Source organism: Rhinolophus hipposideros, assembly GCF_964194185.1.
Source record: "Rhinolophus hipposideros genome assembly, chromosome: 8".
Lineage (NCBI taxonomy): Eukaryota > Metazoa > Chordata > Mammalia > Chiroptera > Rhinolophidae > Rhinolophus > Rhinolophus hipposideros.
The window spans coordinates 84,118,538-84,137,613 of NC_138054.1; the positions used below are offsets into that span (position 1 = coordinate 84,118,538).

General features: G+C 53.9%; 1 protein-coding gene across 14 annotated transcripts in view; it reads right to left on the reverse strand.

The window, feature by feature from the left end:
* Positions 1-2,494: 2,494 nt before the first annotated feature.
* ARHGEF10L (Rho guanine nucleotide exchange factor 10 like) overlaps positions 2,495-19,076 on the reverse strand; it is a 133,721-nt gene continuing 117,139 nt past the window's right edge. For all 14 annotated transcript variants that reach the window (XM_081056132.1, XM_081056131.1, XM_081056142.1 and 11 more), the window contains 3 exons: positions 12,229-12,403; positions 4,779-4,901; positions 2,495-3,562 (listed from right to left, as the gene is read on the reverse strand). In XM_081056132.1, coding sequence (XP_080912258.1) covers positions 3,024-3,562; positions 4,779-4,901; positions 12,229-12,403 — 837 coding nt within the window. In that variant the 3' untranslated portion in view covers positions 2,495-3,023. The remainder of the gene's footprint in view (positions 3,563-4,778; positions 4,902-12,228; positions 12,404-19,076) is intronic.

Genomic DNA, 19,076 nt, shown 5'->3' on the forward strand with positions numbered 1-19,076 from the left:
AAGTTGTGTAACTTCCCTGAGCCTCACATCCCTCACCTGCAAACTGAGGCCAGGAGAGTGGCTTAGAGGGGGAAATGGGCTGGACCACGTAACATGCTACGGTTATTGTTACTCTGATGGACATCTACAGCCGGGGTCTCCGGTTGTAAGCAGGGCACCCCTATCTGCCACACGTCTCGGAGCTGTTTCTGATGCCCCCAACCCCTCCTCGCTGTTGTCAGAGACTTGGACATGGGTATTGACTGATGAGATCATTTCACGGTAGCAGCAAAGTCGTCATTTTCCAGGTGACAGATTTCGTGGGCCCATTAGATCTCCCGGGACCCCTTCCGCTGAGCAATCTACAGATCTAGGACCCCACAGCCCCACAGAGCTCTGAAACACCAACTCCTGCACAAAAAGGGGGGACTTCTTAACAAGAACATCTGCCTCAAATCGTTTGGAACAAGGCAGGCTAAGATGACATAAGAATCCAAAGCTGCCGTCGGAGGACCATTCCAGGTGCTTTCCGTGGACTTGTTACCGCTCGTCCCCAGCAATTCTGCACGATGTCATGCTCCCTATTCTAGAGATGAGGAAACCGAGACGCAGAGGTGAAGGGACCCACTGGGACCCACACGGCAGGTCTTCAGGGAAGCTGGACCTGAATGCAGGCCCACTGGGTCTTAGCCTCCAGGCTGGCTCGTCGTCCCAAGCAGCCACTACTCACCAGTCATCGTTCCAGGGAAGGTCTTGACCTGCATTTGACCAATGGGATAAAGGCACCTTCTGGGAACCCCCCACCCCACAGGTCATTCGGTAATTAACCTGAGGACAATGTACTTGGTCCTGCTTGCTCTCAGAAAAGACCTTTCTCTCCCATGAGAAGTGGGCAGGACAGTGGTGAGTCTCCCTGTGATATAAACTGGGAAACTGAGGCCCAGAGAAGATGGGTTCAACTGGAACAGAATGTTCTTGGTCAGTGCCTCTGGCCATGGTTCCTCTAGACACAGCTCTCTCGCCCCCTCCTGGGGCCCCACGCTGGACCACTTCCCCTCCAGGAGTAAGCCAACCTCTGCACACCCCGCTTTGCACAGGCTGCTCCCTCCAAGAGGCCTCGCCCCCTCTCTGCACACCCTTGCCCTCCCCCAAGCCTTCCCCGACTGGCACTTACGCCTGCCTTGCCCTGTGCACTTCCTGGGGGCAGGGATGGTGGCTGCCTTCCTCACTTCCCTGGTTCCGACAATGAACACAAACTTACCGTGTTCCCCTGAAAATGAGACCGAGTCTTGTATGAAGTTTTGCTCCAAAAGACGCATGAGGGCTTATGTTCAGGGGATGTCCTCCTGAAAAATCATGCTAGGGCTTAATTTCCGGTTAGGTCTTATTTTCGAGGTAACACGGTAGTACCTGAGTCTAGCAGGAGCTCAAGGGGTTTGCAAAAGGTGTGAATGACTCGTCCAGTGGGTGTGATCTGCCAGTTGTTAGGACCCAGCTGAAACGCCCTCTCCATGGTGGCTCTTCCCGCTGGGTTCCCTGAGCATTACACGGAGGTTTATCAAGCTGCGAGGCCAGGTCCAGTTAAGAGGTTTGCTTCCCATCTCTGCTGAGCCCTGCTTTCCTTCTCTGTGAAACCGGGTGCTGCTGCCGTTGATGCGTGTGGAAGGGAGGACAGACAGATAGGTAGGGGTGGGTGGACAGACATGCAAAAAGATGAGAGACGGGTGGATGGGTGGGAAGATGAAGGAAACGCTTCTCTTCTGGGTGGTGGGTTGGGTTTTGTTGTTTTCCCTGCAGGCAGCTCTAGAACTCTGAGGATGGGGACTGAGCCAAGAGAGAAGCCACGGCCCCGAGCAGCCCGCCCCGCCAATACCCCCACAGCCTGGGCTCTGCTCCCACCATCTGCAACTCACTCCACCCTGTCTCAGACCCAGGGACCTTAGCCCCCGGCCCACCTCACTCTGTTGCCCACAGTAACAGCCCCAGGCTCCATCTTCCACGCAGTGAAGCCCTCAGCTTCCTTGCACCCCGGTTGGCAGAGCCAAGGCGTCCTGTCGCCACACCATTCCAGAGCTAGGGGCACCATGCCTTTTCTTCAAAAAATATTCAGAAATGAAGCTCCCAAGAGCCCTTTATGGAGCAGAAGGGTATGTTCTGGGAGGAGGGAAGCAGTTATCTCTGTGTTGTCCAATAGTTGGCACTCACCTCGTGGGGCTGTTCAAGCCACACTAGAAATGTGGCTAATGGGACTGGGGAATTGAATCGGTCATTTTATTTAACTTTAACTTAATACAATTCATTTTAAAAATTAAATAGCCACATGTGACCAATGGCGACCGTGTCGGACAGCCCAGTACTAGGGCCTGTTCTTGTGGCAGGGTCTTCCTGATGCCTGGCTTCGGTGACGCCTACTGAGGGTGGTGTCGCCCTTGGTTCCAGAACAATCCCTATCTAGTGACAGCTGCTCTCTCTCTTTCCCTATCACATCTCAAAAACAAAACCTCAATCCAAGCACTGACATTATTCTTGCCTTTTATTCCAGCATCTCCCAGAGCTCCAATATGTACAGACTTTATACACAGATAATATACACCATATATACGTATTTATATATATATATTCACACACCATCCCACACGCTCTCATACATGCACACGCACACACTTTTCCAGGACGGGTGCGTGGCTGCCTGAGCCCCACTCGGCCCGGACAAGAAAAGCTGGGCTTGCCAGGCAGTTATAAGGTTTTGCGGGATTTTTCTGTTTGTTTGTTTTTAAAAAGGCCATTTCCTCCGGAGGTGTCCTCCCTCACCCCAACCCCAAACCCCTCCCTGAAACACTCTGAATTTTTTTTAAAAAAAGGAAGAGGGTTTCCTCTGCTTTGCCAACGTAGTTCCTGGCGATCCAGGCGCATCCGCGTAGACCCGTGCCGACCCCTGGAAGGCAAATCCACCCAGCGCTCCCTGGGGGACCCTGGAGGTCCTGCAGGCCCCACAGCAGGCCGAGAGCCCGGCATGGCTGCAGCTGTGCACCCTTGGGTGGGGGCTATAGCGTCAAAGGCACCTGCCAGATAAGGAGGGTGCTGTCCATCTCCCCACATGGGGCCTGCCTCCCGCTGACACCCGAGGCACTGCCGAAGTTGCGGTAGCCCTGCCCGCCGGAGATGATGGCCATGGAGCAGATCTCCTTGCGGTGGGCGTCACGGGCACAGGGCCGGCTGCGCACCCAGACGTCAGGGTCATCAGCCATCTCATAGATGGAGCCGTCCTCCTCGCTGTGCTCCAGGGCGGAGCCGTCCGTGGGCACCGGCTCCCGCATGGAGAGCAGCGGGCCCGGGAGATGGGCCGTGGAGCGCAGGCGGTACTGCAGAAGGATGCCCTTCTTGCGGGTCAGCTCTCGGCCCACGTGGCCTGAGGGCGCGGCCGCTGGCTCATGAGCCTGCCCGTCTGGCTTGTCCTCCTCGGCCCTTGGGCCCTCGGCCTCTTCCTGGTCACTCCGCAGGATGTCGAGGGCCAAGATGCTGGTAGCCACGGCCAGGAAGGCCACAGGCCCACAGTGACCGTTGAGGGAGACCATGCCTTTCCCTGCAGAAATGGGGCAGAGGGAAGAGGCCCGAAAGCCCAGAGCTTTAAGCGAGGCACCCACACGTGTCTCTGGGAGAACATTCTGGTTGTTTGTTTGTTTGTAACTGTAATCTATGTCAGAACCTTCCCAGAAGGCCACGGGTCTGGGGGAGGGCGCTCCCATGCTCCTGGGCTACTTTCTATGGGGAGAAGGAGCAGGAGAACAGGAGTGACCTTCTAAACCACGTGGGGATCCTCGGTGTGAAAGCTCCCGGACCTCCCTGCCCGGGTCATCTCCACATCTCAGCGCCTTTCCCATCCACCTGATTCTACAACTCATCCTGGAGGCCCTGTTCAAGCTCCTCCATGGTGCGTCCTTCTGGAATCCACCCACGGAGAGCTGACGCCCCTATCTCTGTGACCCCACTCCCCAGGCATCTGCCATCTCAGCACACGTCACCCTGGACTACAGCTGCCCCAGCAAACTGTCAGCTCCTTGGGGGTAGAGTCTCTGCCTGATACATCCTGCAACCCCAGGACCAAGCCTGGGATGAACAGCATGACCCAGGTGATGAGGAAAACAGGAAATCTCAGAATTTAGGAAGAGTCTTCATTAGCGGAGAGCTCAAGATCTGGTGGGGGCTGGCCTGCCCTCAGGGCTCTGCCCCCACCACTCCACTCACCCCTGCTCTCCAGCAGCAGCTAGAGGAGGCCACTTTGTCATCTACAGAGGCAGAGAGAGGCCCAGGGCTGCGGGGCACTCCCTGCCCCTGCCCTAATTCTCCTGAGCCCCAGTGCCACAGCTCAGGGCACACCTTCCTCTAATCCATGCACACACATTTGCCCATGGACCCCATCCGCAGGAGCCCTCAGCTAGTTCTGTCTCTGGAGCCTGGACATTTTGAAGCTACAGTGGGGAAGGGGCAGAAGGGGCCCAGGAGAGCCTCTGCCATTAGTCAGGTGTCTCAGCCAGTCCTCAAACAATCTGGCCAATACGCATTTCTGTGCCCATTTACCAGACTGGGAAGTTGAGACTCGGAAAGGAGGTGGGAGACTGTGGGGCTGGGATGATTTAATTGCCTTGTGCCACCATCTGCCTATGATGACAGAGAACATTGGAGAATAGGCAGCCCCCATATCAGAATAGAGCATAACATCTGGGCACAACAGTCACCAACCCCCCGGCCATCTGCAGCTGCCTCCCGGGACCTACCAAGACTGGCTCCCGGAACCTCACCTGTGATCTTAGGGATGCCTTCCAGCCGAGGTACAGGTAGCAGGACGATGACACCCTGGTCGGTACCCACCCAGAGCAGACCCTGGCAGATCAGGAGACTGGTGACACACAGGTGCTTCTGGCCTGCAGAGAGAGAGGTCAGCGTGAGCAGCACACCCTCCTTGGGGGACGGCAGTGGGTTCTGGGGGCCACCCCAAGGTGAGGAAATGGCACAGTCCAGGCTCCTCCCGCGAGACAAGCAAGAAGCTGGATGGGGTGTGGTTAAGACCTGGGGCTTGGGAGGCTGACCCGGCTGAGGTCTGCCCCTGGGTCCCCAAGCTGAGTGCTCCCCTCACCCAGCCTGTTTCCTCCCATGTGTGTGACGTGGGACTGCCACGAAGATGCAATGAGGCAATGCCACAGAGCACGTGCAGGCCCCTAAGAGCTTCCCACGCGCAGTGGCTGGGTTATCTGGCACAAAGCGTAGGCCCAGGGCGGCCCATGCCGGGGCCACAGCCAGCCAGCTGGGGAGTGAAGCCAGGGAGGCCTGGGAAGGCGTGGGTTTGAGGGTGAAAAGGATACTGGTGTGACAGGACGCATGGGGAGGGGCCAGAGAGGATACGAGACAAGGCAAGTTGGCCGGGGCACAGCCCCTCGGTTTCCAGTGTGCCAGGTGGGCCCTTCCTCCAGCGAGGGCATTGCACCTGACAGTGAAATGGACAACGCAGTGGTAGGAACTGGCATGTTTTTGATGTCAATCCAGATTAGTCCTCCTTGGCCATCCCCTGGGTGCTCTCTTCATTTTAGCAAAAAGCGATGGCAGGGAGGAAACAGTGTGGGCTGCACAGCACAGTGACCGAGAGCAGGGCTCTGGGTTCAAACCCGAGCTTGGCCACTTCCTGGCTACGTGACCCAGGGCCAGTCCCTAACCCTCTCTGTGCCACGGTTTCCTCACTGGCAAGAGGGGACAAGGAGGACATTTCATAGCCTTGTCTGAGGATGAAATGAGTCAGTGAATGTAAATCACTGAAGCCAGTGCCCGGCACATGATGCACTGGGAAAGGCGCCATCGGCCGTTATCATTCCGGCTCCACGGCTAACAATTCCGGTCGATGGGAACAAGTATGAGGGAGAGGCTGGGAGCAGACTCCTGCCTTTCCAGAAGGCCGTCTCGCTTCTTGCCTGCCTCCTTCTGCCCTACTGAGAGGGGCTTATTCTCCCTTCAAAGGAAATTCAAATTCATGCTGCATGTCATGGCAATGACAATGCCAGGTAACATGTGAAGTGATGCTAAGAGATGTGGTTCTAGACCTGGTAATGCATCAGCACCACCAGGAGCACTCACAACTGAGGGGCCAAGCCCAGAGGTGCGGCCCCAAACCACATTTCTAGCAAGTTCACAGGCGGCGCTGATGCTGCTGGTCCAGGGACCACACTCTGAGAATCATCGCTTTGGAGTGTCTAAAGCATGCAATGTACGTGCTCTCGTCTGACGTCAGCTTGGCAACAGCTGAGAGGCATGCAAGACACGGATGTTACGCCCATTTCCCAGATGAGGATATTAAGGTCCAAAGAGTCTGCCCAGCTGGGGAGTGCAGTGGGGGGAGCCGAGCTCAGGTGTGCTGCTTATCATAGCCTGTGCTTCTATTGCCTCCCCCTCTTGCACAAACTGCTTCGGGTCCAGACGTGTAGGCGTATGGGCTTCCTCTGCAGAGCAAACAGTCTCAGAGGAGCAGGGTGGGAATCCAGGCACACAGGAAGCAGGGTTTCCACCGTGGGGTCACACAGCCTTGTTGGCACCCCCAGACGTCCTCTGGTGCCTACTGTGTGCGGCACTCTGCACTCAGTGCTGGAAGCACAGTGGGACCCCACACACACATATACAAAGTTCTGCCCTTGAGGAGCAAACACTCTAGAACTTTCTGGTATAATGCCAATGTTCTCTATGACACTGTCCACTTAGGTAGCCATTAACCACATGTGGCTACTGAGCAATTAAAATGTGGCCAGTGGGACAGAGACACTACATTTATCATTTCGTTGCATTTTAATAGTGGCTACCATATTGGGGCAGCCCTGGAGAGGAGAAAGAGAAAACGAAAACATAAGCAAGGAACATAACTGCTAGGCAGAAGATTCCCATGGGGGTGGGGCAGAGAGCAGGTGTGAGCAGTCCTGGGTTTTCTGCCTCCCGGAAGGAGGGGAAGGCAGATGTGAGGATGTGAGATCAGACGACAAGCAAAAGGCAGCCACACCAAGACCTGAGCCAAAGCCCGGAAGACAGCACACGCAAAGGCCCTACGACCAGAAGGAGCTTAGCGGGTTCGGTGGAATAGCCCGAAGCCAGTACAACTGAAGGACCAGGCAAACTCGAGATGACCAGAAGAGTGGAAGGGTCAGGGAAAGGCTGGGACCATTCATGCTGAGCACGATGAGACGCTCCCGGAAGGTCTAAGCAGGTGAGCGATAGACCCGATTTTAGAGGAGTGTTTCAGCTGCAGTGTGGTGCACGATAGGGGAGGGGCGGGGAGCAAGGGGATCCATGAAGCAGAGACGGTGGCGGCCGAGACACAGTGGTGGCAGGGAGGTAATGAGACGCCAACAGGTTCGAGGTCTGTTTTGAAGCAGAACGACAGAGCTGTTGACAGAGTACAGTGGGAGGAGAGAGGCAAGGAATCAAGGACAACTCCAAGGGCCTTTGTCTGGAGCAGCTGCGTACGTGGCTGTACCGTTGACTGCGATGGGGGGGCAGGCTGGGGGTGGAAGTCCACGAGCTCTACAGGATGTGTTTAAGATGCGCATTAGACATCCAAGGCAGCTGTCAGCGGGCGGGGGGATGTATGAGTCTGGCGACGTGAGGCAAACTGAAACAGTCATATTCACAGAGCTGAGTCAATGTGGAAAGGCGAACCACACGGGGGAAAAAGCCAGTTTGTCACTTGACAACGGGGGCTACTTCACAAACAATCTCTGGGTGTCCATGGAGCTGGGACTCTTCCCCAGTCAATCCAGAAAGTGCAAGACTCCAAACTACTACTGTGTTTCCCTAAAAATAAACCCAGGTCTTATATTATGGTTTGCTCCAAAAGACACATGAGGGCTTATGTTCAGGGGATGTCCTCCTGAAAAATCATGCTAGGGCTTATTTCCCGGTGAGGTCTTGTGTTCGGGGAAACACGGCAGGAAAGCCTTGCAGCCCTCAGGAAATCAGGGTGCAGGAGGCTCAGGCTGCGAGCTCCCTCTTGTCACCAGCTGGCTTCCCTTCCTGGCCTTGGCCAAGGTCTGTAACTAACCTATTTTTCTCTTTGTGTATTTACTGTTTGCTGCCCCACATGTAAGTTTCACGAGGGCAGCAGCGTATCTGTGAGCCCAAAGTCCACGCCCCCCAACTCCTCGCTGAACACCCTGGCTCCTGGTGGACACTCAAAAAGTATGAGTGAATGAGTGAATGAGTGAATGAAAGAATGAATGAAAGTAGAGAAGTGAAAAAGGACATGGGTGTTGATGTCACTTACTAGCTGTATGAACTGACAAATCGCTTTCTATCCTTGATCAATGAGTATTACAAACCAACCCACCTAGATCAATTTTATGATGATTAGAAATATTATATATGCATATATATGGTATGTAGATATAATATATATACATAGTTGAGCACAGCTCTCAGCTCGTAGTATACAATCAATAAATGGAGGCTATTAAGATAACAGCTGTGATTATTAAAAGGACCTGGACTCTAATGTCTTAAGATCGCTCCACCAGAGCCATAAACCCACAAAAATAATAGCACCAAGACAGGCAACAGTGGCAAATCTTTCATCTCGAGTGCCTCACCTCCTTTTCCAGGGCCCCCGGGGCCTAGAGACCAGCGAGAGACTATTTCCTGAAGCCCCTACATCTTTGCGCTCCCCCTGGACAGTTGAAACCCAACAAATGAAAGAAAGGCAGCGAGAAACCGAAAGAGAGGCCGGAATTGAGAAAGGATTTCACCAGCAGACTCATTCTTGGGCCCTTCCTTCTCCCCCCCCCTGCCTTGAGGAAAGAGCCAGGCACTTCACAAACAGTCCAAAAGAAAAAAAAAAAATTCTAATGGTGGATAAATATTTTATCACAGAGACTTAATGCAGCAGTATTCAATTCACCCAAGCCATCTATCTGGAGATATACAACTTTAAAAAGCTCAGGCTCTCGGAGAACATTTTATTAATGACCTGTCTAGTTAAGAAGGGGAGGGCGTTCAGGTTCAAAAATGCATTAATACCAGTCGGGTGCATGAGTGGAAGACAGGGGTTGGGGTTGGGGGGAAGGGAAGGAAGCATGATAAATTTTTAACGTTCCCTTAAAAAAATCCACGCTAAAGGAGAAGCAAATTTACTACTAACTATGCAATTATTTCATTTGGTTGTATGGGGGGAAAAAAACTATTTAAAAGCCTTTTTAAAATATCTCTAATAAAGAATTTAAGAGTGCTGCTCTGTTGGTCTCCCACCAGGGCACAGGTGGGGTGGATTGAAGCTCCCTCTGTCTAGGGCTGGCTCCAGGCCAGCTCCCCTCGGGTTTGGGGGGTCCTGGCCTGGCAGGCCCTAGGCTCCTGAGTGTTACTGCAGGAACAGTCAGGCCTGGCAAGGAGGCCCAGGGCAGTAACTCCTGGGGACCTTCGGGAAGCCCTACCCTGGGAACCTCAGCCTCCACCCAAGATGCACCCGGGACCCAGTCCCAAGGAGGTCCAGCAAGCGGAGAGGTAGCTTCTGTCTGTTCTTGTAGCTGATACAGTGGGAAGGGCACCGCCTCAGAAGGCAGGGTGTGAGCAAGGAGCCCCGGAGGACATGCATGGCCGACGAGGGGCCAATGTGACAGGAGATAGGGATGGCCAAGAAGGTAAGATGGGGATGATGGCAGTAAACGCCACCATCGGGGCTGAAACTGGCTCACGCCAGGATTGCACTGTCTCAGATACGGCCCACACCTCCCTGAAAGGCAGGGACCAAGGAGCAGAGAGGTTCCCCACTCACTCCCAGGCACAGGGCTCGAAGCGCCAGAGCCGGGACCCCAGCAGGGCTGGCCCCACGCTAGGCTCTGGTCGGCCCTCCACGGCATGGCCAAACTCTGACTCAAATCCCAGGCCCTCATTGTACAGATGGGGAAACGGAGACCCAGGAAGGGGGACACGGCACACCAAGTCTGTGAGACAGCTGGAATTCAAGTCCTGGCTCGGTCTCATCAGCAGTGTAACCACTGCTGGGCCTCAGTTTACCTGGCTCTAAAATAATCAGAGCAATGATGAACACCCTTCCTTTTTCAAAGGGTAACTGCAAAGAATCAGTCAATGGTGGTGAAAACGCACTTTAAACACACGCAGTGAGTCAGAGTTGTGTCGGTGGGAGCTGCTGTTTTTCCACCTGCAGCCAGGTCTGTGCACAAACCTGGCCTCTGACCACTTGATTACCTCGATTCTTCCTCTCACTCGCGCTTACCCCCACAGATGAGATGAGAAGACCAGGAAGGCCTATAGATTATCTGGGTTTTTTGTTGTTGTTCCACTAACTTGCAATAATTTAGCTATCAGCATGAATGTGGAAATGTTTTTGTGATACAGAGACATGTTTATCATAGTTAAAATGGATTTACTTTGTATAATGGCTAAATCCTACGAAATACAATGAAACTGAAGCTATAAAACGAAAGAAAGAACAGACCCATAACACAGGTCCCGCAAGCCCCCTACCACACTCCGGAGAGCATGTTAGGGAAGCATTTCTTCTCCTGGGGCACCTTCCACACTCCAGGTGAGGTGTCTTCCCATGCTTTACCCAGATGGCATTACCCAGAACCAGAATCCATCTCCTGTCATACAGGGACCAGAGGCACTGAGAGGCAAAGAGACCCCATGGGGGCCAAGCCAGGACTCCAGCCACTTCTGAAGCCATCTCTTCCCCCCCATTACAAAGTGGGACTCTGAAATGAGTCTGACCTGATGTGACTCACAGTCCTGCCTCTGGCCAGCTGCATGACCACAGACAAGCCACTTCACCTGCTGAACAAACCTCAGTTTCTGCATCTGTGCAATGGGGACAATCCCCACCTTGTGGGGTTATGATGAAACGAGATCCTGCAGGTAAAGTGCTTGAGACCGAGCTCACTGCAGGGCTCGTGACAGACTAGCAGTTACCATAGATTATTACTATTGGTCTTGGTGTTAGTAACCATCACGCCCTATGGCCACGAGTCCAAACTCAAGGACAGCCGTGACTGGCCGGGAGGAAGCAGGAGCCAGGATGATTTCTGGGCACTCTACCTGGCGTCAGGGACCAGGTCTCTGGGGTACGACAGAGGCATGCATGACCCCCGAGGGGCTGGCTGGCATGCCTGCCTTTGGCCCAGCCTTGTCAGACAGGGAGCTCAGTCCCCCGACTCAGCACACAGCCACTTCCAGTCCCCGCCACAGCCCATCTGCTTGATTCCTTGTAATAATTCGCTCCAGCCTCCCCCCCGCCCAAGCCCCACCGCCTGCCATGCCTGCTCTGTGTCCCAGGCCCCAGTGCCCTTCAGCATTCCCAGCTGCCGAACCCACCCCAACCTGCAATGCTTGGACAAGACAGTCCCTTTGTCCTCCCAGACCAGCCTGTGGTCAGTCTGTCTGTCTGATGGACGCTGGGCCAAGCAGGGAAGCAAGGCAAGCTATAGCCTGATCTAAAGCCATCTGGGGATAGGAATGGGTCCTGAGCGGGCATCTGCCCTGGCTCCACCCCAGTACAGCCCTTAGGGTCCTGGGTGGCATCTTGGGCAGCAAATGGTAAGGGAGATGCCTGGAGCCAATTCCACCTTGGCCTCTGACAGACATGGGGCGGGGCGGGGTGTTAGGTGACCTCTGACGTTAATCCTCTCCACCATGTCTCACAAACAGCTATGCAGGAGAAAGGGCAGGCCCCAAGGGGGTGCCATCCAACCCCTTGAACCTCCCTGTGCCTCCAAATCCTGACCAACAAGCTAAGAGATACAGTTGCCTTTCTTAGAAAAACCTCTCAGTAAAGAGCCCCAGGGTTGGCCTTCTTTCTTTCCCTTCACTTCAGCCTGAAGGTGATCTGAGGCAGAATTAGGTTTTGGGGCAACTTGAGATGTGGTAGGTATAGACAGGCCTGGGTTCCCACCTAGAGTGGCTTTTTAGCAGCCGCCCGACTTGGGACAGTCCCCTGAGCTCAGAGCCTCACTCGCTGCTGCAGTGAGAGGGGGCACAGAACGACGGCAAGACAGGCTTCCAAAGGACAGGCCTGGGTTCGAATCCGGGCCCCGGCACTTCCCCTGCCGGAGGACCAGTTTTCAAGGCTGACCCACAGCGGCCTTGAAGGTTAACGAGGTGGGCTGGCCAGGACGCACCTCTGCCTGGCCATGGAAGCTGCTCCGCCCATGTCAGCTCCGTCCCTCCGCAGGCCCAGGACAGCCGGGCACAAGGCCCCTGCTGCAGCCTCACCTGGCAGGAGGAAGGTGGTCCTGGTGGCGATGTTGATTTCCTGCAGGTGCTCCAGCGTCTCCGTGTGGAAGAGGCGGATGGAAGAGCCGGAGGAGAAGGCCATCCAGACGCCGCTGCCCGCTTTCACCATGTGTGTCACGCTCACGGCCTCGTCCTGGTGCGCCTCGAAGCTTTGCTACGGCACAGAGGAGGGGGAAGGTGCTGGGCGGACCTGCCAGCCAAGCCTCTGGGGGCCCGATCCAGCTGCTAATCCAGCTGCTGCCTGCACCAGAGTCAGGTTGGAAGGAAACCTCGGGAGCCCGGCAGTGGCGTGTTGATAACTGTCTGACAACTGGCAGGGGCATTCTGGCCATCGTGTCTGCCGCTTCCCACAGTGTAAACACTTCTAACGGGGCCAAATCTCAAGCTACCCACACGACCTCACTGAACAAGGAGCAGGGGAAGAGTCACGCACACTTGGCTCTCAGGAGTTGACAGGACCCGGCTCTAGCACGCCACTGGGACACGAGGGAAAGACAGAGCCAAAAGTCAGTGAGCGGAAGCAGCAGCTTACTTCTAAAGTTAGGAAGGCAACATAGAGGACTCCTGGGAAGGGAGGCAGGTGGTGTGAGCCGAAGCCTCATCTTTCACAGCAGGGAGGCCACGCGTAATGTCCAAAAATTAATAAATCAAGAACGAGCAGAGCAGACAAGTTAGTATCATGAGGAAGGTACCGGGTGGTTTAAAAACAAAACAGGTGAAAGTATTTTCTCCCATGAGGCAGGACTGGGGATGGAGAGGGGTAAGGCCCTTTCAGGATAAACCACATTATTTGATTTTTTTTATAGGTGTCTGTATCATTTCAATCTTTAAAAAATAAAACAAACTCTTTTTTAAAGAGGGGAAACAAACGGTCAGGCGTCCCATCCACTGAAGGAACAAGTCCACGTTCTTTAACACAGCATTCCAGGCCCCAGCTCTGCCTCAATTCGTGCCCTTCCTGGCAGACTCCCTCCACTCCAGGCCAGTCAAAGCCTGGGACAAAAGGACGCTCATGACACACCACGCTGCCACTCCTCCACCCTTGCGATGATTTGTCTGCAACGTGAATCACCCACGGTCCTCCTGGGAACAGCTTTTCAGCATCTGAACACTCCCCGCCAGGGTGCTGTCCCTTTTCCATGAGGCACCCCCAACCGCACTTGCACCAGCCACTTCCATCTGCTTGCCATACCCTGTCCCACCTGGTGATCCTACACCGCTCTGTGGCTGTGCTCAGCTGCCTCCTACCCTGGACTGTGAACTCCAAGGACAGACACTGAACCCCAGACCCTTCAGGACCACCCTGCTCAGCACAGGGACCAGTGCACAGTAAAATCCGGGCAAAGACTGAATGGATGGACAATTACGGTCCATCGATGACAACGCCAGCACAGCAAACGAGAAAGAACCTAAATGCCCAACTGTTGGGGACAGTCAGGTAACTCTGACGTAGCCACTTGCTGGACCGTCCTACATCCATTCCAAATTATGTTTACAGAAACCAGGTGATGGATGTAAAAAAAATGTGAATATTATAGTAGTGAATGCAAAAAGGAAACAAGAAAAAGAAAGGCTACATCCAAAATGGGGGGAGGAGGAGGGACAGGGGAAGAAAAACCTGCACACAGGATTATTCTGGGGGCAGTACCTGGTCAGTTTCCTCCTCTTCCGTTTTCTGTTGTTTCCATTTTTTCCATAAAGAGCATAGAAGCCCACAACTGCAGGAAGATGTTGGTCAGAGCATGTGTTTTGTTATAAGACCTGCTATTAAATCTCATTTCCTCAATAACCTCATAGGCTTGGACCTCAAGATTCCCCACTTGTAAGTGGAAGCTGTCATGAGGATTATGGGGACCTGAGTGAGGGGGAGCTCGGCACAGGCTCAGTTCCAAATAAGGTCTCTTTCATTCGGTAGATGTTCTTGAGCTCCTACTATGTGCCTGGCATGGGTCTGGGAAAATAATGATGAATGAGATCCCCAAGGGGTCTGCTCTTGTGGCGTGGATGTTCTCAGCACAGAGATAATTGAAATGAACAGATAAAGATTACTCCAAAATAATAATAACCACTGCACCGAAAAAAATATTGGGATCCGTTAAGATTAGGTAGCCAGTGAAGTTCTCTCTAGGAGGGAGAATTTAGTCAGAGATACAAACAATGTGAAGGAATCAGCCCTGGGATGATGGCATGGTAGAGGGGGAGGGCATTCCAGGCAGAGGGCACAGCAGGTGCAAAGGCCCTGGGGCAGGAATGCGCTTGCCATGTTTGAGAAACAGAAAGGTGGTTAGTGTTGGGGAGCACGATGGTCAGGCAGAGGTGGGAGAAGTGGGGACAGGTGATGCCAGCTGCCTTGAAGTCCCTGGTGAAGAGTTTGATTATACGTAAGTGCTGGAGAGGGCTGGGCTGCTAAGTGATATATGTGATCAGGGGTACCTTTGAAAGAAGTTCAGTTTGACAGTGGTATGGCAGGAAGCTGGAATTCTGGGCCTCACATGGGCTTACGGAGCACGAAGTACGTAGCAGTAGGAGGACTCCGTTTCTTTTGCCGCAGAGTCGCTCCAGCCCAGACCTCAGCTCCAACTCCATCCTGGCTCAAATCACCAAGAGGTTTCCCACCAAGATAAAGAAGCTGGGGGGGAAGAGGGGCTCTATGGGGAGCCAAGCCAATGAACTCAGAGCTCATTCCCAGGAGGGCAGGACTGTGAGATGGCCAACGAAATTGCTTTTTCTGAGTCACTCCCTGATGGCTGAGCTCTGCGGCCCGGGGCAGGGTGGCTGGAGGACTGGGGGAACAGGAAAGCCGAGGGTCCCCAGAAGAAGGGTAGGGAGAGGCAGAGCAATATGCTGCTCTCAGAAGGCAAGGTTCTACCACTTGCCCCTTAATGGAGGGACCCCAAAAGCAGAACCCGTAGCTCCCTCTCAGACTTCACCAAGGACAGGCACACATGGTCTCCATCAAAGTGGGGGCTCACAGGGGCATACGCAGAAGACAGGGAGCTATTTCCTCTCTCAGATCGGGGGCTCAGACTAGGGGCTCCTGGGGGGGGTCTCTGCTTCTCTCTCCTCAGCACCCTGCCCTCACCCCAGTGAAGGCCCAGGTGCTGGAGGCTAAGCCAGGAAGCCTCTGGGATTGGGGGAGAGGCCAAGCCCCCTCTCAGCCTCCACAAAGCTGGGCCCAGTCCATGCAGTGTGAGGGGAGGGGTGGAATTGCCATCTCTCCGGCCTTTCACTCCAAGTCTGCTGCCCATAGCCCTGGCAGTGCCGGTTTCCAATTCTCCTTTCTTGAGAGGTGAATCCTTCAAGGAAAACTTAGGTGGGGGTGACGGGGGAGGTTGCTATCTTCCTGAAGCAGCCTGCACTGGAGACAACTTTCTTGAGGCCCAGAGGCAGGCAGAACACCGGGTTCACACAGGACACCTTCCCGAGGGGCCTTGCCAGGAAAGGCCCAACAAGGAACCACCCACCCCAAACACAGATGAGACACTGAGGCCCAACCCGACTTCCCACAGTGCCCATCATCAGTGAGCAGACGGATGAACGGATGGGGCAGCAGGAGGGAAGGGGGCGTCCAACATGCTTTGTCTGCAGACTTTTCCAAAAGCAGCTCTCACATACTTGTACACGAATGCGCAAACACACGCACCAACAGGAAGGTGGACGTGAGCTCACACGTGTGTGGGGAGACTCCTGCCCGGCTCCTGCAGAAAAGTGAGAAGCATTTCCTGCCTCTGAAAAAGCCAAACGTCACTGAAACCGAGAGGCCGGGAACTACGGAAAGCTGCCCCTGAATTTGCAGTCAGCCATCCCTGTGTGCTGCTGTCAGAATCTAATGAAAAGAGAAGTCGGCAGTGGAAATCCAGGCTCATGTCTCCAGAGGTGTAACAAGTCTGTCTCCAGGCCCAAGAGAATTTGCACAGGCCTGTGCAAGCCCACTACCTCCAACGGTAAGGCGGGTGCAGGAAAGAGCAGGGGGGCATGTGAACGACAGCACAGCAGCCCCAGCCTCTCACTCCTCGATTCTCTCTGCGCTCCCCAGAACCCCTCCCCATGCCAGGAGCCGGCTCACAGAGCCAGGTCTCGGCAGTACTGGCTGGGCCTCCTGGGCACACAGGACAGGAGCAGGTCACACACTGACATCATGGGTGCCTGAGGGGGGCTGAGGGAGCTGAGCGTAGCACCCCGGGTGGGGGCAGGCTTCGGGGAAGCCCAGCCCTTGCTGCCCACTGGGCTCAGAGCTGACAAGCCATTACCGTTACTTTTGTTTTCCAAAGCCCGTGGTTACTTGCCCAGAGAGGAGCTCAGAATTAACTGCCAGAGGAGGCTGTCAGCTCATCGAGCTCTCCTATCCTCCCAATCACGGCCAGGTGAAACGCTGCCCACCTGGCACCCCAACCCAATGGGAAATTCCCACTCCCGGTCCCCTCCTCTAATCCCTGGCCAGTCTTGGAGGCCTAGAAAGCGGGCCGCCCTACCCCTAAATCGCCTCTATGCCACTTGTCCCTGAGTAAGGCCCACCTGCCTCCAGCCCAGTCTTGCCCCTCCTCTGGGCTCTGGAAGGCCCAGTACGTCCGGCCCACGCAGTCCCCATGGGCCAGACACAGCTATTTACTAGCTGCTTACCATGTACCGAGAACTGTTGTTAGAATAATGCTATAGACCAGAGTGCTGCAAACAATGGTCCTCGGGCTACACAAGCCTGTTGCCTGTTTCGGTGAATCAAGTTTTAGTGGAACTTGGTCACGCCCACACAAAAAACAATCCACGCCGCTAGTTTGGGAACGCAGCACTCTGGCTATACACCCTTGGTTCTTGTTTAAGGACAAAAAGATCTGCAAAGAAATCCCAAACTCTCCTTAGTAGGCTGGGGGGTGGGGTACGGGGAGGGCATAGCAATTCTGAAACTAAGTGGCGCGATCGAAGTGCGCTGGCATTATTTTTGAGGACCACAGTTTTCACAGCGAGGAAGGACTCAAGTGTGGAAAGAGAGAAGGTCAGGGTGGAGCACTACGATCTTGGATTTGAATAGAGGCATCACTATAAAGCTCGAATGTTCTTCTTGGCTCTGTCCACTGAAAGTGGCCCCCCAGAAGCACTGAGCACCCCAGACCTTGATTTATACATACCGTTCCCCACAAAAGGGAACCAGACAGGGCGCCCTGGAGAAATGGCTGATTAGGGCAGGGGAGCAGTAGCGGCTGAGCCGAGAACTGCTCCCAATGCAGAAAAGCAAGGAAGTGCTCAAAGAGTGATGGGGCCTGACCCAAGGACCAAGGAGCTTCTGTTGGCCAAATCTGAGACCATTTGAGCATCAGAAATAATCTCGTGTGTACACGAGAGCACACTGGACTTAAAAAAGAACGTAGGCATTTGTAGTGGTAGTGAAGGGGGGAGTCTAGTAGGAGGAAGGAGAACTCTAAATAATGCAAGTTTGGGGTGAAAGTTTGCTGAGGAACAGGATACTCACAAATTCTCCAAGAATCACCTGCAGGTGACCCAGTAATTACAAAGGGAACCTGTACCTTTCCAGTGGGGAGACTTGGTGGACCCGCTTACCCCAGGGATCAAGGATGAGGCCAGCCTGCAGGTCCCGCCGCCTCAGGTGAGGCAACGGAAGGAAGTTGTATCCGGCCAAGAATCTGGCCAAACACTCAATACCCATCAGGAGGAAACAATCAGGTAATTCCAGATCATGGGACCTTTTAGAAGACACTGGCTTTGACTTCTCAAAACAGTCAGTCTCATGGAGACAAAGAAAGATGGATGGATGGATGGATGGATGGATGGATGGATGGATGGATGGATGGATAAAAAAAGAGCAGAGGGATTATGCTAGACCAAAAGGAGACTAAAAAGACATGACAACCAAATGCAATATGCTGTCCCAGCTGGATCCTGGATGGGATTGAGGGGAGAAGCTATGAAATATACTTTGGGGACAACTGGAAAAATGTGCATATGAACAGAATATTGATGTTAATTAAATTCCTGAGTATGATAATGCTATTAAAGTCATGGAGGAGAGCCACGCTGAAGTATTTAGGTGTAAAGTAATGACGTCTCCAACTGACTTTTAAATGGTTTGGCAAAAAAAAAAAAGATGTGTGTGTGCATAATGTATATAAAGTGGTGGAGGGAGAATTATGACAAAATGTTAACAGTTGATTTACTAGGTGAAGAATATATGTGTATTCATTGTCCTATTCTTTCAACTTTCCTGGAGTTTGAATTTTCTTTTAAAAGTTGGGGGGAAAGGCAAAGTTATTTTAAAAAAACCGGCAGCTGGTGGGGAGGGCCCAGGTCTGCCCCCCAGCTCCCAGCTCATCTCTGGCCAGGTACCTGGGTCTCCTCTCTCATCTATCAAAGGGGAGCGGAGGAGAATCTGCATTATGGGGTGCTGGGAGGCTCAAGGGACAGTGCTTCACACCACGAGGGCCCCAAGCACGCTGGCTGCACTCAGGGGCTGGTCGGGGAGCTGGGAGGAAAGCAGGTGTCCTGCGCCCCCGCACGGTGTCCTGTCGCTTTCACCACTTCCCGCCCCCTGATGGCAGCCCCGCATCTGCACAGAGGGTTTGGATGAGTGAGATACTGCCCCAAATAGTGCTGACGCAGCCCAAGCTCCAGTCGTACAATATTCATGTGCCTCCAAGTGACACTTCTGTGGTTAGTTTCTATAAATTCCCAGGGTGAGCAGCTCAGAATTCAAAGTCATTAGAGCTGAAATGACGCCAAGGAGCCGGGAAGGAATACTTTTGCTTTCGGGGACTGGGAGCCACCAAGGCAATGGCAGAAGGCTGGCAGAGCTGCTGCTTGCTGGGCACCTCCTGTGT